The sequence below is a fragment of the Oncorhynchus tshawytscha genome, linkage group LG13 (assembly GCF_018296145.1).
Source record: "Oncorhynchus tshawytscha isolate Ot180627B linkage group LG13, Otsh_v2.0, whole genome shotgun sequence".
Lineage (NCBI taxonomy): Eukaryota > Metazoa > Chordata > Actinopteri > Salmoniformes > Salmonidae > Oncorhynchus > Oncorhynchus tshawytscha.
Genome location: NC_056441.1, coordinates 65,707,315 through 65,726,906, shown reverse-complemented (window position 1 = coordinate 65,726,906; position 19,592 = coordinate 65,707,315). Strand labels below are relative to the sequence as shown.

Sequence of the window (19,592 nt, the reverse complement as noted above, 5' to 3'; positions counted from 1 at the left end):
CTGGCCTTTCTCTCTTCATCCTGTCCCCTCTCTCTGGCCTTTCTCTCTTCATCCTGTCCCCTCTCTCTGGCCTTTCTCTCTTCATCCTGTCCCCTCTCTTGCCTTTCTCTCTTCATCCTGTCCCCTCTCTCTGGCCTTTCTCTCTTCATCCTGTCCCCTCTCTCTGGCCTTTCTCTCTTCATCCTGTCCCCTCTCTCTTGCCTTTCTCTCTTCATCCTGTCCCCTCTCTCTTGCCTTTCTCTCTTCATCCTGTCCCCTCTCTCTTGCCTTTCTCTCTTCATCCTGTCCCCTCTCTCTTGCCTTTCTCTCTTCATCCTGTCCCCTCTCTCTTGCCTTTCTCTCTTCATCCTGTCCCCTCTCTCTTGCCTTTCTCTCTTCATCCTGTCCCCTCTCTCTTGCCTTTCTCTCTTCATCCTGTCCCCTCTCTCTTGCCTTTCTCTCTTCATCCTGTCCCCTCTCTCTTGCCTTTCTCTCTTCATCCTGTCCCCTCTCTCTTGCCTTTCTCTCTTCATCCTGTCCCCTCTCTCTTGCCTTTCTCTCTTCATCCTGTCCCCTCTCTTTGCCTTTCTCTCTTCATCCTGTCCCCTCTCTCTTGCCTTTCTCTCTTCATCCTGTCCCCTCTCTCTTGCCTTTCTCTCTTCATCCTGTCCCCTCTCTCTTGCCTTTCTCTCTTCATCCTGTCCCCTCTCTCTTGCCTTTCTCTCTTCATCCTGTCCCCTCTCTCTTGCCTTTCTCTCTTCATCCTGTCCCCTCTCTCTTGCCTTTCTCTCTTCATCCTGTCCCCTCTCTCTTGCCTTTCTCTCTTCATCCTGTCCCCTCTCTTGCCTTTGCTTCTCTCTTCATCCTGTCCCCTCTCTCTTGCCTTTCTCTCTTCATCCTGTCCCCTCTCTCTTGCCTTTCTCTCTTCATCCTGTCCCCTCTCTCTTGCCTTTCTCTCTTCATCCTGTCCTCTCGCTGGTCTTCATGCATTTGACACCTGTGTTTCTCTCTTGTTCAGATGCGGAGGAGGAGGGAGAGCTGGAGCCGGCGAAGGAGCTGATCCAGCCAATCGCAGAGAAGATCATGGCTAAGTACAAAGCCAAGGAGGAGGAGACACCACTGCTCTTCTTTGTGGCTGGAGAGGTTAGATAGTGGACACATGCACACACACACACCTCCAGCTGACCTAGATGAGAATATTCACACCTGATGAAATCTGTCTTCGCTTTTGGTGTTTTAGTTGTTTTGCATTCTTGTCTTGTGTACTGTACATCTCTACTGTGGGCATCTGTCTCTGTGTGTGATTGCTTGTTGCTATGCTCTGGTAGGATGTTCCATCTGCTTTAGTTATCACATATCATAATCCTCTGGTAGAGAACACCAACCCACACACAAATGTGTGTGTGTGTTGGGGTGGCAGGTAGCCTAGTGGTTAGAGGGCTGGGCCAGTAACCGAAAGGTTGCCTGATTGAATCCCCGAGCTGACATGGTAAAAATCTGTCGTTCTGCCCCTGAACAAGGCAGTTAACCCACTGTTTCTAGGCCGTCATTGTACATAAGAATTTGTTCTTTATTGACTTGCCTAGTTAAATAAAGGTTCAATTAAAAAATATATATAAAAAATAAGCTACAGTATAATATCAGAGGGGCAGTTTCTGAGGGATGAAACCCCCTTTCACTTTTATGTGAGACACACGACACGGCCCATGGCCCAGAATTCAGCTGGCCGTCTGTCTGATGATATCTGTTCTCCCTCTATCCGCAGAACAGCTGTGCCCCTCTCCCTCCCGAATCCTCTATCTCCCCCACGATCCTTCCGCCAGCCCTCAGTGCAGGAGGGATCATGGAATTATCTTAACTCTTGTTATCTCTTGTTTTTCCTTCTCATCTTTTCTGGAACTTGTGGAGTTAGCAGCAGGGGCAGCCATAATTACCAGATTAGCTAGCTCCCCTTCTCCTCCTCTCCCCTGCTCACAGGGCTCAGAGCTCGGGGAGGTCAGGACGCTGTCCCATGTCAGATGGTCTAGGTTTCATCCATGGGGGACTGCACAGGTGCTCCCTCTCTGTCCTGTCTGACCATCTGCCTGGCTGCCTGATGCCACACGGCTCTCATGACAGTCTTGAAATGCCACGGCCACAGACAGACCGAAGGACTGATGCGTTCACATGTCACAGACAGGCGCTGAGGCTAAGACAAGATACTAACACCCTCTCTCTTTACCGTTCACTTGTTTTGGGGATTTATTGCATATTAAATGGTATTTATGTTCATCCGGACTCGACCCATTCTAATGAATGCTTTCTAGGTGCATGTTCAATCTGGCACCCCTGGTAGTCTATAGCAGGCAGGTACAGTTTTCTTCTCATCGTCTGGGTTACATGTAGCTGGATCTTCACCAGCACTGGATCTGTTCTAGACTGGGATAGTCCCAAATGGCACCCAACTCCCTATATAGTGCATTAGTTTTTTACCAGAGCTCTATGGGGAATAGGGTACCATTTTGGATGCAGCCTGTGTATACCCTGTTAGACATCACTCCCTGCCATGGACCCATTGGGCTCTCTGTTATGCCCATTGGGCTCTAAATGAGAGGGGATCTCATTACCCCGCTATGTCACACAGGGGCTAAGAGAAACTGACTGGCAACCTACAGTAGGACAATTGGAAGACACCCTATTCACACAGAAAATGAATGGGGATTGATTGATGTGTGATTGCAATAAATCAAAGTCTACTGTAATTTATAGATGTTTCTATCAGTACACTACATGAGCAGTTGTCCACATACTTTTGGTCGTCAAACATCTCATTCCAAAATCTTGAGCATTAATATGGAGTTGGTCCCTCCTTTGCTGCTATAACAGCCTCCACTCTTCTAGGAAGGCTTTCCACTAGATGTTGGAACATTGCTGCGGGGACTTGCTTCAATTCAGCCACAAGAGCATTAGTGAGGTCGATTAGGCCTGGCTCGCAGTAGGCACTCCCAATTCATCCCAAAGGTGTTTGATGGGGTTGAGGCCAGGGCACTAAGCAGGCCAGTCAAGTTCTCTCTTTATGTAGTGTTGTCTCTCTTGTCGTGATGTGTGTTTTGCCCTATATTTATTTTAGTCACAGCCCCCATCCCTGCAGGAGGTATTTGCCTTTTGGTAGGCCGTCATTGTAAATAAGAATTTGTTCTTAACTGACTTGCCTAGTTAAATAAAGATAAAATTAAAAATTGCAGTTAAAAAAGTTATTCCACACCGATCTCGACAAACCATTTCTGTATGGACCTCGCTTTGTGCACAGGGGCATTTTCATGCTGAAACAGGAAAGGGCCTTCCCCAAACTGTTGCCACAAAGTTGGAACCAGAGAATCGTCTACAATGGCATTGTATGCTGTAGCGTTAAGATTACCCTTCACTGGAACTAAGGGGCTGTGCCCGAACCATGAAAAAAAAGCCCCAGACCATTATTCCTCCTCCACCAAATTTTAGTTGGCACTATGCATTTGGGCAGGTAGCATTCTCCTGGCATCCACCACACACAGATTCCAATGGCAGCGAGCTTTACAACACTCCAGCCAACACTTGGCATTGGGCATGATGATCTTAGGCTTGTGTGCGGCTGCTCAGTAATGGGAACTCATTACATGAAACTCCCGACGAACAGTTCTTGTGCCGATTTTGCTTCCAGAGACAGTTTGGAACTCGGTAGTGAGTATTTTTACTCGCTTCAGCACTCTGCTGTCTGGTTCTGTGAGCTTGTGTGGCCTACCACTTCGCAGCTGAGCCTTTGTTGCTCCTCAACAGCTGCCCGGCGCAGCTCTAGCAGGGCAGACATTTTATGAACTGACTTGTTGAAAAGATTGTTGAATGTCACTGTCAATAAGGCCATTCTACTGCCAATGTTTGTCTACCTGTCAGCAACCAGTGTGGCTGATAATAGCCAAATCCACTAAGTTGAAGGGGTGTCCATGTAACAGTATTGCTTCCGTCCCTCTCCTCGCCCCTACTTGGGCTTGAACCAGGGAACCTCTGCACACATAGACAACAGCCACTCTCAAAGCATCATTACCCAAGGGGAACAACTACTTCAAGGTCTCAGAGCGAGTGACGTCACCGATTGAAACGCTATTAGTAAGCACTCCACTAACTAGCTAGCCATTTCACATTGGTTACACTCATCCCCCTTTTTATTTTTTTATTTAATTAGGCAAGTCAGTTAAGAACACATTCTTATTTTCAATGACGGCCTAGGAACGGTGGGTTAACTGCCTTGTTCAGGGGCAGAACAACAGATTTTACCTTGTCAGCTTGGGGATTCAATCTTGCAACCTTACAGTTAACTAGTCCAACTCTCTAACCACCTGCCTTACATTGCACTCCACGAGGAGCCTGCCTGTTACGCGAATGCAGTAAGAAGCCAAGGTAAGTTGCTAGCTAGCATTAAACTTATCTTATAAAAAACAATCAATCAATCATAATCACTAGTTAACTACACGTGGTTGATATTACTAGTTTATCTAGCGTGTCCTGCGTTGCACATAATCGGTGCGCATTCGCGAAAAAGGACTGACATTGCGCCAACGTGTACCTAACCATAAACATCAATGCCTTTCTTAAAATCAATACACAAGTATATATTTTAAACCTGCATATTTAGTTAATATTGCCTGCTAACATTAATTTATTTTAACTAGGGATAATGTGTCACTTCTCTTGCAACAAAGTCAGGGTATATGGAGCAGTTTGGGCCGCCTGGCTCGTTGCGAACTGTGTGAAGACTTTCTTCCTAACAAAGACAGCCAACTTCACCAAACGGGGGATGATTTAACAAAATCGCATTTGCGGAAAAAAGCACAATCGTTGCACGACTGTACTTAACCATAAACAAACATCAATGCCTTTCTTAAAATCAATACACAGAAGTATATATTTTTAAACCTGCATATTTAGCTAACGAAATCCAGGTTAGCAGGCAATATTAACCAGGTGAAATTGAGTCACTTCTCTTGCGTTCATTGCACGCAGAGTCGGGTATATGCAACAGTTTGGGCCACCTGGCTCGTTGAGAACTAATTTGCCCGAATTTTACGTAATTATGACATAACATTGAAGGTTGTGCAATGTAACAGGAATATTTAGACTGATGGATGCCACCCGTTAGATAAAATACGGAACGGTTCCGTATTTCACTGAAAGAATAAACGTCTTGTTTGAGATGATAGTTTCCGGATTCGACCATATTAATGACCTAAGGCTCGTATTTCTGTGTTATGTTATAATTAAGTCTATGATTTGATAAAGCAGTCTGACTGAGCGATGGTAGGCACAAGCAGGCTCGTAAGCATTCATTCAAACAGCACTTTTGTGCGTTTTGCCAGCAGCTCTTCGCAAAGCTTCAAGCATTGCGCTGTTTGACTTCAAGCCTATCAACTCCCGAGATTAGGCTGGTGTAACCGATGTGAAATGGCTAGCTAGTTAGCAGGTGAGCCCTAATAGTGTTTCAAACGTCACTCGCTCTGAGACTTGAAGTAGTTGTTCCCCTTGCTCTGCAAGGGCCGTAGCTCTTGTGGAGCGATGGGTAACGCTGCTTCAAGGGTGGCTGTTGTCGATGTGTTCCTGGTTCGAGCCCAGGTAGGAGCGAGGAGAGGGACAGAAGCTATACTGTTACACTGGCAATACTAAAGTGCCTATAAGAACATCCAATAGTCAAAGGTATATGAAATACAAATCGTATAGAGAGAAATAGTCCTATAATTCCTATAATATCTACAACCAAAACTTCTTACCTGGGAATATTGAAGACTTGTGCTAAAAGGAACCACCAGCTTTCATATGTTCTGGGCAAGGAACTTAAACGTTAGCTTTCTTACATGGCACATATTGCACTTTTACTTTCTTCTCCAACACTTTGTTTTTGCATTCTCTAAACCAAATTGAACATGTTTCATTATTTACTTGAGGCTAAATTGATTTTATTGATGTATTATATTAAGTATTGTTGTAATTGTCATTATTACAAATACATAAATAAAAATTGGGCGATTTTAATCGGTAGCAGCTTTTTTTGGTCCTCCAATAATCTGTATCGGCGTTGAAAAATCATAAATCGGTCGACTTCTGACATTGTGCAGCAGTAGGTTCCATACGGTTAACACACACACTAGCCTTATCACGGCAGTCAGTCAGTGACTGCAGGCCAGACATAGCAGAGCGACTCTTTGTGTTCAGAACTGGGCTGGAGAGGGCGGGGGCTGGCCTCTCTGTCTCCCTCCTTCTTTCACGGCTGGACTGGTTGCTTCTTATGAAGAACAGTTTACACAGGGTTAGCAGCCACACAAAGGAAGATGCAAGACTTCCCACAGAGAAGAAGACAGCCAGGGAGATTACATCTCTTCATATCTAAGAGGCTGGGAGGCCACGCTGACAGACTCCTCTGTGGGTTCTCTTTCTGTGGTTCCTTTCTAAGGCGATGCCCAAGGATGTATCTTCAATTTGAGCTTGCAAGAGAAGACTTTAAGGAGGATGTGTGGAGTCACAGATTTTTAAAGCTTGAGAATGTAGCTTGTGGCTACATGAATCATCCTCATAAGTGTAGCAATTACTTTCATTGGATATTTTTATGAACCTTAATAGGTTTAAGACCTAATGTTCTGTTCCTAGATCAGATTTGAGAGATTCAGAAGAATTGAGCTCTCCAGATTTTACATGCCACAGGAAAACTCAACTGTTCTGCTAGCGGGTTTACAACAAGTTGAGGTCAAACTTTGTTGGCATACATACTTGTCCATTTTAAGTAGCAAATCGACCAAGCTGCTCTTTGAGAGGTCTGAGAGCTGATTGTGCAGTTTAATCCATTTTTAGTTTTACTGCCATTTTGCCAGATGACAGGAACGTTTGGCACTCATTAAATCACAGCTTTCCAATCTTGTGACAGTGCCACCCTGTGGTCGTTCCCTGTAACATCTATTTTTAAAATAATATTTTCCATATGAAATTGTTCTATCTTCGATCTCTTCCAAGCCTCTCTCACCCAGAGGGCTTAGTTGAGGGGAAGTCAGCTCATCCTGTCATGAGGAAGCAAGAGACCATCTCAGTCGACGTTAGATACTAGTCTGGTGGCATGTAGCCTAGCGGTTAAGAGCGTTGGGACATTAAACGAAACGTCACTGGTTCGAATCTCCGAGCTGACTAGGTGAAAAATCTGTCGGTGCCCTTGAAGGCACTTAACACTAATTTCTTCTGTAAGTCGCTCTGGATAAGAGCATCTGCTAAATGACAGCTGAAATGTGTGACCTCACATAAATCAACAAAAGTCTTGACTGACTGGAACTAATGCAGCTTTGTTGATTTACTAACTGAAATGACATGCTATTGCCAAAAAGTGCCTGTGTTATATTCTCTCTGAATAATTGATTGCCCCTCCAAGTGAGTGGGCTGGGGAGCTGCTGCCTGTCTGCTGTGGTGTTATAGTGAGTTATTCCTGCTGTCTTATGTTTCTAGGCCCCATCTGTAATTCCCATTTGTTAAATGGTGAGATCAAGCCTGGGATCTGTGTTTGAGGGCTTGTAAAAAGACATTCAGGTAGTGACATAGTTCTGTCCCGACTAACTCTGTCGTCAAAGCTCCACCACACGCCCTTTTATACTATTCCTCACCAGGCATGAAGGAATACAACACTCCCTCTTTCTTTCTCCCTCCCTCCCATGCATACACTATTCAAACACACTGTGATGTGTGTCTGAAGCTTCCCAGCCTTGTAGTCCTTGAGTGAGGCTTTAGAGGGATGATGTTGGACCCCCCCCCCCAAGAGTGGGGTGCATGATGGAACCCTGGCTAGCTGGGCACACTGCCTGCAGGAGGAGAGAGAAGAGAGGTCCCCAGTCTTCAAAACCAAGCAGACATTGAGACTATCACCTTGAGTTGTGAATGAGTAATATTAAGTGGCATAGTTCATCTTGTGTGCTGTCCCAGTTTTATTACCAATATCAAGTCATAACTGATTGAAGCAATTGTTTTTATATTCAGTCATAAGGATGTTAGTAGTTATCTAGCAATTGCTTTTGCATGACACACAGGATAAACTGTTGTTGATAATATGTAGGCTAGTCTACTTCACATGTGATTGTCATAACTTGTTTCTCAGGCATAATTGCTACCGCATATAGACAGGTTTGACAGAGTCAGCTGGTAGGCAAGATTGTCATATGATCATGACTGACCCGTCTGTGTTCCCAGGATGACATGAGTGACTCCCTGCGTGACTACACCAACCTCCCAGAGGCAGCACCCCTGCTCACCATCCTGGACATGTCTGCCCGGGCCAAGTACGTTAAGGACGTGGAGGAGATCACACCGGCCGTGGTGGAGACCTTTGTCCAAGACTTCCTGGCTGAGAAGCTCAAACCAGAGCCCATTTAGAGAGCACACCTAGCCTGTGTCCCAAATGGCATCATATTCCCTATATAGTGCACTACTTTTGAAAAGCAATGCACTATATAGGGGACAGGGTGCCATTTGGGGGACACACCTAGAAACCTACGGGACCGAAACCCATAACCTCCATCAAACCCTGACCTCCCAGTTACCACCACCAGCCTCCTCTCCCCCCTTTCTGTCAGAGGAAGTTCTCACTTTTTACAGACATGACCTTTTTTTTTAGATATGTCTTTCTCTCATGGAGTCTTCTCCTTCTCCTGTGGTGCCTTGCATTGACTACAGCCCCTACAGTAATATGGAGATTCTGTTGCTTTTTGGCTTCCAATAGCTTTTTTTTAAATCAGTTTCATTATTAGCATTTCTTGAAACTAGAAGAAACCACACAATGTTGACCCAATGGACTTGACATGTCACAATGTCTCTTTATTACATTTGCTGAACCCACATTGCTTTTGTTTTCCAAAATGTGCTGAGAAAGAATAAAATGATTGCAACAAATTTTCTAAGTTCTATAGTTGTAATTTACAAATATGCAGTGCAGAAAATGTCCTGAACTTCAGTTGAATGTAACTGTCTTATTGTTCTTCTGTTTTAAAGGTGCTGCATAAATGTTAAGATTTCCCTGGTTTAAAAGGTCATTTTGTTTTGTATTGCATCTGGCTTTGTGTGTCATGGGATTTCAAATACTATTCACTTGTCTTGTTCTACAATGAAGTGAGTGATAGTCAGCTCGACCCAATTTAAGTTTCCATCTCAACCACCATGACATTTAAGAGGATTTTCTGTGAAGATCCCATCTATTGAAAAGGCCAGATATTTTTGAAGGCACAAAAATGGCATTAAAATCCACCTTAGCAACTAAGTGTTGGAAGTATGAATTCACATTTGTCACTCCCTGGTTCTCTAGTCATGACTTCACAGCCATTAAAATTCACTGTTAAGCACAATTGTCTTATGTTGTCAACTTCCTCTATCCATGAGGCCAGTTTTATTCCATTGGGAGCAAATGTATTTTAGACAGTATTAGCTTGGTATTACTTCTACATGTGTGCATTATTTATATATAATGACTCCAGAAATGTAGTTTCCATGTTTATTTCTAATTTTAAAAAACAAAATCAAGTGTACTGTTCTTTGATGTCAGGCATTTGTACACAATCCATATGTTTACAGTATAAGAGAACTAAGTATCTCACACCTTTCACATGCAGTACTGTTTTTTTAACCGTACAACTTCATAACATACAGTAAATGTTCTCAGTAAGGTCTCAGAAGTTGCTTCAGGTGCCACCTTGTGGTTACTATGATAATTGCTTTTGGGCCTGTTAGATGGACAGATTATTTCCCTTGCTAAACAGACACACTTAGCACATGTCCAGTATAGAGATTAAGCAGTCATCTTGCATGGCAGCAGTTTACAGTCAACTGACAGGAAATCTAGAGGCCAACTGCGTGTGGAGACTAAGTGAAGCTTCTAAAGCCACACTGGCAGGAATGTTGTAAGACCGAGGAAATATGCAGACAGGAAAGAATACAAAATTTCCACAATGTGAAATGTGTCACTCATTTTACTTCACTTATTAGCTGAGAGTTGAATATGGAAATTAAATCCATCCATATGATTCAGTCTGACATGAGTTGCAGCCAAGATTGTATGCATGGAAAAAGTGACCAACACCAGGAATAACATGTCCATTACACTCCATATGGATTCCAATGGATGGATCATGGAAATTGCACCTTAGACTTAGCTTTCCTCCCAGACGTCTCCATTAGGTTCAACAGTTGCCTTCTGCCTTCAAATAGGAGAATGCTGGCTGCCATGGCGGAGTTGAGACTGTCCACTCCAAAGACCACAGGGATAAACAGTCTTTGACCGGCAGTTTTCTCAGCCAATTGGACAGCCTCTAGACTCAGTCCATGAGTCTCTCCACCTATCACAAGACCAGTGTTCCCCTGAGCCCAGCCCTCATGGTACAACTTGGTCTCCACTCTTGGAAGTGACAGTTCGGAGTCTAAATCTGATTCATATTCCTTATAGCGCATGTCTTTACAATTAGGCCTGCTACTCACCCATCCATATTCCCCCATCTTTGAAGGTTTGTTGGACTGTTTTGCTTCCTCAGCTACTTCTCTCTCAGAGCCACTGCAGTTATCTGCCACGTGGACAGTCACCAACTTTGGCAGCTGGTTTTGAATGTCGTCCCAGTCCAAGTTGGGGAAGATGGGAAGGCGGAAATGGGCACCCATCGCTGCTCGCAGCACCTTAGGTTCCCAAGCGTCCACACAACCTGTGAAAATAGACATACACAAGATGCTTAGTGAAAGACACATTCAGAGTAGTGCACAGGTTTATACACAGCAATTCCTCACTATCAGCTCCACTCGAAATGGCATCATTGACTTGGATTATGCCCATTCCCAGCTTATCATCATGACATACCCTTGGTGAGCAGGACATTGTGGCAGCCTGCAGCAACAGCACAGCGCAGGATGGTGCCCAGGTTCCCAGGGTCCCGCACGTTGTCACAGATCAGGGACAGCGGCACAGACTGACCACGCTGGTCCTGAGGGAATGTCAGCCGGGATGGGTCTGGCCGAGAAAATATGGCTACAAGGGGTACGCGTTGTCAATATACAGTACTTATTCTCAACAATATATATGTAGAACTTCAAAAGCATTCTGAAAATGAAAACATGCAGCCCATCATACCTATCACTCCTTGTGGAGCTACAAGGTCAGACCAGATCTTGATGTCCTCAAACTTGACTTTGACCAGAGTGGCCCGCTTCAGTTTGTCCAAGGGGAGATCACACAGTCTGTCCACAGAACTGAAGAACACCATCTGAGGGTTGGCTCCAGCAGCCAGGGCATCGCAGATCAGGCGTCTCCCCTCCAACAGGATCTTACCCTGGTGCTCCCGAAACGTCCTGGAGCAAGCCACACTCACTACCCTCCTGGGAGATGGAGAGAGGGTAAAAGAGGTCATGATATCTGGGCTGAACATCAGCTAACAAACTAAGCCTACATGCAAACATACATAACAATCCCGTAGTTACTAGACCCCTACTGGCCACTATAATTAAATAGGATATATTCACTCAACTAACATATAACATAGGGTCGATAGCCAACATGCACTGAGACTTACGCCAATCTTTTGTCACCAGGTAAGGCCCTTTCGAATTTGAGGCCACCTAGTTGGTCCTTCAGATTGGTTGTATGTTCCGACGTTGTGGATGCATTCCCATTTCTGGCACTCCATGACATGCTGCTAACACGTTTATTAGTGGTCTCATTTTTTAAAATGGCGTTGACAGTGGACTCCCTCATTTTGGACGCAACTTTTTGAGACTGCTTGTTGACTATTTGATCTGACCTCTGTTTCGATGTTGGAGAGGTCGTCTCACTATCAGGATACAAAACCTTCACAGGCCTCCTTTTCAATGCTCGCACGTATCTCTTTGAATCTACGATACAGTCGTTACTTTTTTTCAGAATATTACTTCGTTCCGCTACAAGAATATGCCAAAACATGCCTCTCACGAACGCCGCCATCTTTGCTACAACAGTAAGAAGAGAGAGTGATAACGTTCGACAGTATGGCGATTGGTTGGTTTATACCATTATAAAGGGGGGTGGGTAATCCAAGTAAAACATATTTTATGTTGGTAATACTGATTTGTAAAACAATATTAGATGCTTAACTTTTAATTGAAATACTCCTCGTTATCTTGAGATAGATTTTGGATCTGCAATTGAGTTGCAAATAATTTTAAGTGTACCAAAAATGTTGTCTTCCATAGAATCGATACCAGAGCAATCGATTGCAAGGCTCCTCAATCGACGTAGACAAACTGTGCGTGATATATAATCGTATAGTACATAGCAAACTTACCGGGTGAACATGGCTTTGAGTCGAGCCTTGCATTTTGTTTTCAAAGTGGGTGACAGAAGCAAAACGGCCACCTTTTACCGAGATGTGCTCGGCATGAAGGTACATGTTCAGCTCTTTCGTAGAACATCCTCAAACATTGCACAGAGTGTACCACTGTTGCATTCTTTTGTTATGATTGTTCCTCAATGTTGTTCTGTAAACACGTGATATTGGGGACTAGATCACTGTTTTGTCAAAATCACTGATTTGATTTCAGATTTTGCGTCACGAAGAGTTTGAAGAAGGATGTAAGGCCACTTGTAATGGGTAGGCAGGCTGTCAACTTTACTGTTCAAACCTCCCCTTGAAACGGACTTTGGTCTGTAAACACCTCTTGTGAAAATGGATTGTTTGAATTACTTGTGTAACAATACGGTCACTCCTTCTCTCATGATGCCCTACTTGCCTGTGTGAGTTAAGCCCTTATGATGGAAAATGGAGCAAGACAATGGTCGGCTTTGGTCCAGAAGATGATCACTTTGCGGCTGAGCTGACCTACAATTATGGAGTGGGAGAATATCGCCTTGGCAATGACTTCCTGGTAAGTGAATGGTTGTTCATTAACAACCATATATGTTTATTCATTTTAACCCAATCCTAACTCAATTTCAGGGTCTGACTCTGCAGTCTAGCCAGGCTGTCAGTAATGCTAAGCGGCTTGGTTGGCCCCTCACTGAGGTTGGAAAGGCCCTCTATCTGGCTGAGGCTCCAGGAGGTTATCACTTCTACCTGGTGGACAAAGAACAGCCTCCTAATGGTGGGTCAACATTGCTTTGCACGAAGCTCATTGCTGTAGTATACTGTAAAGTAGAGCAGTAGACCATAGTAGACCATGTTTATTTTAAAGTCCAGGAGGAAATGAATTAACCTGGGTACCAGTCTGTTTGTGCCATCATGCCAATCCTTGCCATGCCATGTTTGGCTTGCATGGAGTAGGCAAGAGCACAAACATATCTGGAACCAGTCTAGATATGAATACTCCTTATATTCAGGTAACTGCCAAAATAAAGTAAACACTAACATAGTGTTTTAATAGGGTGTTGAGTCCCCACAACCTGACAGAACGGCTTCAATGCGCCTTGGCATAGATTCTACAAGTGTCTGGAACTTATTGGAGGGATGTGACCTTCATTCTTCTACAAGAAATTCCATAATTTGGTGTTTTGTTGATGGTGGTGGAAAATGCTGTCTCAGGCACCACTCCAGAATATCCCATAAGTGTTCAATTGGGTTGAGATCTGGTGACTGACACACACACCCACCCACCCCTTTAAAACCCCTATGCTCCTTTGATAGCCCTCTTTCAAAGTCACAGATCAAATGTATTTATATAGCCCTTCTTACATCAGCTGATATCTCAAAGTGCTGTACAGAAACCCAGCCTAAAACCCCAAACAGCAAGCAATGCAGGTGTAGAAGCACGGTGGCTAGGAAAAACTTCCTAGAAAGGCCAAAACCTAGGAAGAAACCTAGAGAGGAACCAGGCTATGAGGGGTGGCCAGTCCTCATATGGCTGTGCCAGGTGGAGATAACAGAACATGGCCACAATGTTCATAAATGACCAGCATGGTCAAATAATAATAATCACATTAGTTGTCGAGGGTGCAGCAAGTCATCACCTCAGGAGTAAATGTCAGTTGGCTTTTCATAGCCGATCATTAAGAGTATCTCTACCGTTCCTGCTGTCTCTAGAGAGTTGAAAACAGCAGGTCTGGGACAGGTAGCACCTTCAGGGTTCTATAGACAGGCAGAACAGTTGAAACTGGAGCAGCAGCACAGCCAGGTGGACTGGGGACAGCAAGGAGTCATCATGCCAGGTAGTCCTGAGGCATGGTCCTAGGGCTCAGGTCCTCTAAGAGAGAATTAGAGAAAGCATAGTTAAATTCACCCAGACAGGAAGATCACATCAGTGACTCAACCCACTCAAGTGACGCACCCCTCCTAGGGACGGCATGAAAGAGCACCAGTAAGCCAGTGACTCAGCCCCTGTAATAGGGTTAGAGGTAGAGAATCCCAGTGGAGAGAGGGGAACCGGCCAGGCAGAGACAGCAAGGGCGGTTCGTTGCAACAGAGCCTTTCTGTTCACCTTCACACTCCTGGGCCAGACTACACTCAATCATATGACCCACTGAAGAGATGAGTCTTCAGTAAAGACAGATTCTCTTCTGCTAGCCATGGTAGCCAAAATAATGGGCAACTGAGCATTTTTATACGTGACCCTAAGCATGATGGGATGTTAAATGCTTAATTAACTCAGGAACCTCACCTGTTTGCAAGCACCTGCTTTCAGAATACTTTGTGTCCCTCGTTTCCTTTAAATTGGCATGTACCTGTATATTGTGAATGTTTATCTGTTTTCCACTTGGTTAAAGATCCTGTACAGAAGGTGTGTCTGGCAGTGTCTGACCTGCAGAAATCAACACACTACTGGTCCTCCCTTTTGGGGATGAAGGTGATAGAGAGACATGAGGAGAAGACTGTGCTGATGGGATTCGCAGACACTCAGGTCCGTGGTGGTACCTTAATTGGGGAGGACGAACTCGTGGTAATAGCTGGAGTGGAATGGTATCAAATACATCGAACAAAAGGTTTCCATGTGGTTGATGCCATTCTATTTGCTCCGTTACGGACATTATGAGCCTTCCTCCCCTCAGCAGCCTCCTGTGTTCTACACTTAGAATGTGACTGTGTTTTTGCAGGAGTTGATAAGATGGTGCTAATGCTAGGTGTGTGTTTTTCTCTATATTTGCAGTGTAAACTAGAGCTTCACAACATTGGTGGGACAGTAGATCATGGGACAGCCTTCGGGCGGATAGCGTTCTCTTGTCCACGTGAGCAGGTGAAGTAATAGATCCTTTTCCATGACATGACACACTGATGTCACGCGCAGATGCGCCCGACTCTTGGCTGCAGTAAGAAAGCCATCGCCATCTGCACCCATTCAACAAAGCCTTTTTTGGGTTCTCATACGCATACAATTATGTTTTGATTCTTGCTTGAACAGTCACTACGATTATATTTGGTTGTGATCTTAGCAAAATAACTATTTTGGATGCAGCAGTTGTTAGCTACAATACTAACGCTCATTGATACAGGCTGTAGCAAAAGCTAGCCAAAGAGCCATTTTACTGGTTGAAGTTTGTGTTTAAGTATAATGCAGTTTATTTTGTGATGATGACACAAACTAAAATCCAATTCTAATCCAAAAGTAGTGTGAATTGCACTTGTAAGTAACGTACAGTGCCTTGCAAAAGTATCCATCCCCCTTGGAGTTTTTCCTCTTTTGTTGCATTACAACCTGTAATTTAAAAGGATTTTTATTTGGATTTCATGTAATGGACATACACAAAATAGTCCAAATTGGTGTAGTTTCAAAATTGAAAAGTGGTGCGTGCATCACCCCCTTTGCTATGAAGCCCCTAAATAAGATCTGGTGCAGCCAATTACCTTCAGAAGTCACATAATTAGTTAGATTGCACACAGGTGGACTTTATTTAAGTGTCACATGATCTGTCACATGTTCTCAGTATATATACCTGTTCTGAAAGGCCCCAGAGTCTGCGGCACCACCAAGCAAGCGGCACCAGGAAGACCAAGGAGTTCTCCAAACAGGTCAGGGACAAAGTTCTGGAGAAGTACAAATTGGGGTTGGATTATTAAAAAATATCCAAAACTTTGAACATCCCATGGAGCACCATTAAATCCATTATTTAAAAAATTAAAAGAATATGGCACAACAAACCTGCCAAGAGAGGGCTGCCCACCAAATCTCATGGACCAGGCAAGGAGGGCATTAATCAGAGAGGCGACAAAGACGAAAGATAACCCTGAAGGAGCTGTAAAGCTCCACAGCGGAGATTGGAGTATCTGTCCATAGGACCGCTTTACAGAAGTGGCCAGAAAAAAGCCATTGCTTAAATAAAAAAATAAGCAAACATGTTTGGTGTTTGCCAAAAGGCAATGTGGGAAGAGTCCCCAAACATATGGAAGAAGGTACTCTGGTCAGATGAGACTAAAATTGAGCTTTTTGGCCATCAAGGACAACGCTATGTCTGGCGCAAATCCAACACCTCTCATCACCCCGAGAACACCATCGGCAGGGACCGGGAAACTGGTCCGAATTGAAGGAATGATGGGTGGTGCTATGTACAGGGAAATTCTTGAGGGAAACTTGTTTCAGTCTTCCAGAGATTTGACACTGGGACAGAGGTTCACCTTCCAGCAGGACAATGACCCTAAGCATACTGCTAAAGCAACACTTGAGTGGTTTAAGGGGAAACATTTAAATGTTTTGAAATGGCTAGTCAAAGCCCAGACCTCAATCCAATTGAGAATCTGTGGTATGATTTAAAGATTGCTGTACGCCAGCGGAACCCATCCAACTTGAAGGAGCTGGAGCAGTTTTGCATTGCAGATTGGGCAAAAATCCTAGTGGCTAGATGTGCCAAGCTTATAGACACCCCTAGAGACTTCCAGCTATAATTGCTGCAAAAGGTGGCTTTACAAAGTACTGACTTTGGAGGGGGGGGGGTGCATAGTTATGCACGCTCAAGTTTTCAGATTTTATTTGTCTTTTATTTCTTGTTTGTTTCACAAATATTTTGTATCTTCAAAGTGGTAGGCATGTTGTGTAAATCAAATAATACAACCCCCACAAAAATCAATTTCAATACCAGGTTGTAAGGCAACAAAATAGGAAAAATGCCAAGGGGGTGAATACTTTCGTAAGCCACTGTAAATAGAGGCTATTTTTTTCTAACGTTCTATAAAAACTCCCCCTTGTTCTCACACCAACTTGCGCACATCGCCCTTGTGCGGCAAAGTTAGCAAAACAAAGTGGTCTATACAATGCTTTAAATTCTTAAATTATCTGCCCCACTGATTCTTTACATACATGCACACAGAAAGCAATATTCAACTATTTGTTTTATTATTTTTAGTTGGCAGATCTTGAAGCCCTGATGACAAAAGAGAACCAGAAAATCCTTACTCCCTTGATTAGCCTGGACACCCCTGGGAAGGCAACAGTAGAAGTGGTCATTTTGGCTGATCCAGTGAGTGCCTTACCAAATTATTAACATGGGTAGACTTGATTCATTATAAATTCTCACATAACTGTGGTGATCTGTCTTCTAGGATGCCCATGAGATCTGCTTTGTGGGAGATGAGGCATTCAGACAACTCTCCCAGATGGACCCCAGTGGAAATGCATTGCTGGATAAGGTTGGTATTTAGAAATATTATACAAATTAAACAATACTTTGCATTATCACAGAGTACATGCTCTTAATCTTTTACCCTAATTTATTTTCAGGCTATGGCTGAAGATAAAAGCGATGACTGGTTTGCCAAGCACAACAAGCAGAAGGCTTCAGCATAAGTACGAAGAACATAGCTTAGCCATCATGGGTCTTCTGGACATTTCCAACCTTTTGCCCCATATATGGCATTACCCTTCCAGCGGCACAATGTCAGTAGATTTTACTCAACCAAAAGTATTATTTTGAGATGCTTAGAATGAGACTGAAAGTGTAGCTGTATTTGAGTCATACTGTGGCAGACACTTGATGATCATAGACCACTTATATTAACCTTGTTTGCGTATGCATTGAAAAGAATTGTACCTCTTCAGCTCAATGACATGAGTAAAACACTAATACTTGTGACTTCATGAGAACAGTGCATTTATGGTGAAGAGTAATATCCATGTGAAGTCCTCACACTGCCAAATTGTAGGTAAAGTTTTGTGAAATGTGCAGACATTGGTGGGCGGCCCTTGGTTGAAAAAACAATGAAACAAGGGGGTATATGCATATCTCTTGTGGTGTAGAAGCTGTGTCATGTCATACTCATTGAACTATCAAATGGGAAAATCAAACTGAGCAATATCAAAAGGGGATGGCATGAACATTTTCTTGAAGATGGGAGAATTGCCTCACCTTTGCTAACAACTCACTCCAACTACCATTTTCTAGTGATCCCCTTTCTTTGGCATGAGAAGAATGACACTGAATAAGAAAGTGTCTAGTTCATTTTTAAACTAGCTGTTCTTGAGTGGTAATGCTGCATAATAAAGGGAGAAAGCAAAGGGAGAAGCATAGTAAATAATTGTTCACTGATTGAAAAAGATTAAGTGCAATGTAGCTAGGTGAAAGGTGGGTTGAGTGTGAGGCGTTTCATACTCCGGGTTACAAATTAGTCGACCATTGACTTTTTGGTTGTTTTTTTCTCATCGCGCCTCTGTTTACAGTGTAGACAACACACCTAGAAGATGATGCTGATGCTGCTTTGCCACTGAAAATGTAATGAAGATAAGAACCCTCCGGGCGGGATGAGAACATTTGACACATTCAGATTTTCTACAAGCTGAAAAGGGGATAATACTTGTTAGCTAGCCCCCTAATTACCAAGTTTGCCAACATTGGTTTCAATTGACGCGGTAGCTAGCTAATGTTACGAGGCTATTTACCTAGCCAACTAACATTAGTTAGCTAGTAACTGACTACTGTTAGTGATGTGAGTATAGTTAGCTAACTCGCTACTCGAAACGGCGAACCATTCCTAGCGTTCCATCTTTCTTAGCCAGCTAGCTAACGTTATCGTTTCCTTCAAACTTTTTTGTGACAGGTACTGAAGCCAGTTAGCGAATGTTCGCTTACCACAGTCTGGCCCTAGAGCTAGCAAAGTGTAACTTAGTCATCAGATTTTACAGACTAGACATGCCAACGTTAACTGGCATATGTTATTTAATTGCTCTTGAATAGTGTCTTGCATGCATTTAAATCTTTAGCTAACAAGACATAACGTGACATTAAGCTCGAGGTCTCCGGGCTTCAAAGAGGAGCAAAGCTGTCTATTAATTAACCACCGTGTGGCATGGAAATCAAAGGAACCAGCCGCATGACCAAATCAAATTTATTTATATAGCCCTTCGTACATCAGCTGATATCTCAAAGTGCTGTACAGAAACCCAGCCTAAAACTCCAAACAGCAAGCAATGCAGGTGTAGAAGCACGGTGGCTAGGAAAAACTCCCTAGAAAGGCCAAAACCTAGGAAGAAACCTAGAGAGGAACCAGGCTATGTGGGGTGGCCAGTCCTCTTCTGGCTGTGCCGGGTGGAGATTATAACAGAACATGGCCAAGATGTTCAAATGTTCATAAATGACCAGCATGGTCGAATAATAATAAGGCAGAACAGTTGAAACTGGAGCAGCAGCACGGTCAAGTGGACTGGGGACAGCAAGGAGTCAT

At 43.7% G+C, this 19,592-nt stretch overlaps 3 protein-coding genes across 5 annotated transcripts in view; 2 read left to right on the top strand and 1 right to left on the bottom strand.

The window, feature by feature from the left end:
* Nucleotides 1–9,350, top strand: part of LOC112265526 (nucleoredoxin) — a 90,820-nt gene extending 81,470 nt beyond the window's left edge. The window contains exons 7-8 of the mRNA XM_024442898.2: nt 998–1,122; nt 8,203–9,350. Of these exons, the coding sequence (XP_024298666.2) occupies nt 998–1,122; nt 8,203–8,385 (308 nt within the window). The 3' untranslated portion in view covers nt 8,386–9,350. The remainder of the gene's footprint in view (nt 1–997; nt 1,123–8,202) is intronic.
* Nucleotides 5,985–12,011, bottom strand: mrm3a (mitochondrial rRNA methyltransferase 3a). 3 transcript variants are annotated; one of them, XM_024442896.2, is made up of 5 exons: nt 11,556–12,011; nt 11,117–11,361; nt 10,847–11,014; nt 10,477–10,694; nt 5,985–7,817 (listed from the first exon to the last, which is right to left on the bottom strand). In XM_024442896.2, exons 1-5 carry the CDS (start codon nt 11,960–11,962, stop codon nt 7,743–7,745), a joined length of 1,113 nt encoding a protein of 370 aa, XP_024298664.1. In that variant the 5' UTR covers nt 11,963–12,011; the 3' UTR covers nt 5,985–7,742. The 3 variants fall into 3 exon arrangements, with proteins under 3 accessions (XP_024298664.1, XP_024298662.1, XP_024298665.1); XM_024442897.2 differs by lacking the exon at nt 5,985–7,817 and adding an exon at nt 10,175–10,337; XM_024442894.2 differs by lacking the exon at nt 5,985–7,817 and having other exon boundaries at nt 9,483–10,694.
* Nucleotides 12,012–12,134: 123 nt separating this feature from the next.
* Nucleotides 12,135–18,007, top strand: LOC112265527 (glyoxalase domain-containing protein 4). The gene is made up of 9 exons (XM_024442899.2): nt 12,135–12,401; nt 12,559–12,608; nt 12,762–12,882; nt 12,954–13,098; nt 14,714–14,847; nt 15,094–15,180; nt 17,282–17,395; nt 17,478–17,564; nt 17,656–18,007. The coding sequence occupies exons 1-9, from the start codon at nt 12,312–12,314 to the stop codon at nt 17,719–17,721; spliced, it is 894 nt and encodes a 297-aa protein (XP_024298667.1). The 5' UTR covers nt 12,135–12,311; the 3' UTR covers nt 17,722–18,007.
* Nucleotides 18,008–19,592: the final 1,585 nt, after the last annotated feature.

Bases quoted from the DNA above. Each gene is read 5' to 3' on its own strand.
- LOC112265527 (XM_024442899.2), top strand. From the start codon at position 12,312: ATGGCTTTGAGTCGAGCCTTGCATTTTGTTTTCAAAGTGGGTGACAGA. The intron at 15,181-17,281 runs GTGAAGTAATAG...TATTATTTTTAG, and splicing joins TCTCTTGTCCACGTGAGCAG to TTGGCAGATCTTGAAGCCCT. The intron at 17,565-17,655 runs GTTGGTATTTAG...ATTTATTTTCAG, and splicing joins GAAATGCATTGCTGGATAAG to GCTATGGCTGAAGATAAAAG.
- mrm3a (XM_024442894.2), bottom strand. From the start codon at position 11,962: ATGGCGGCGTTCGTGAGAGGCATGTTTTGGCATATTCTTGTAGCGGAA. The intron at 11,015-11,116 runs GTATGATGGGCT...TACCCCTTGTAG, and splicing joins AGCTCCACAAGGAGTGATAG to CCATATTTTCTCGGCCAGAC. The intron at 10,695-10,846 runs GTATGTCATGAT...CTATTTTCACAG, and splicing joins CAATGTCCTGCTCACCAAGG to GTTGTGTGGACGCTTGGGAA.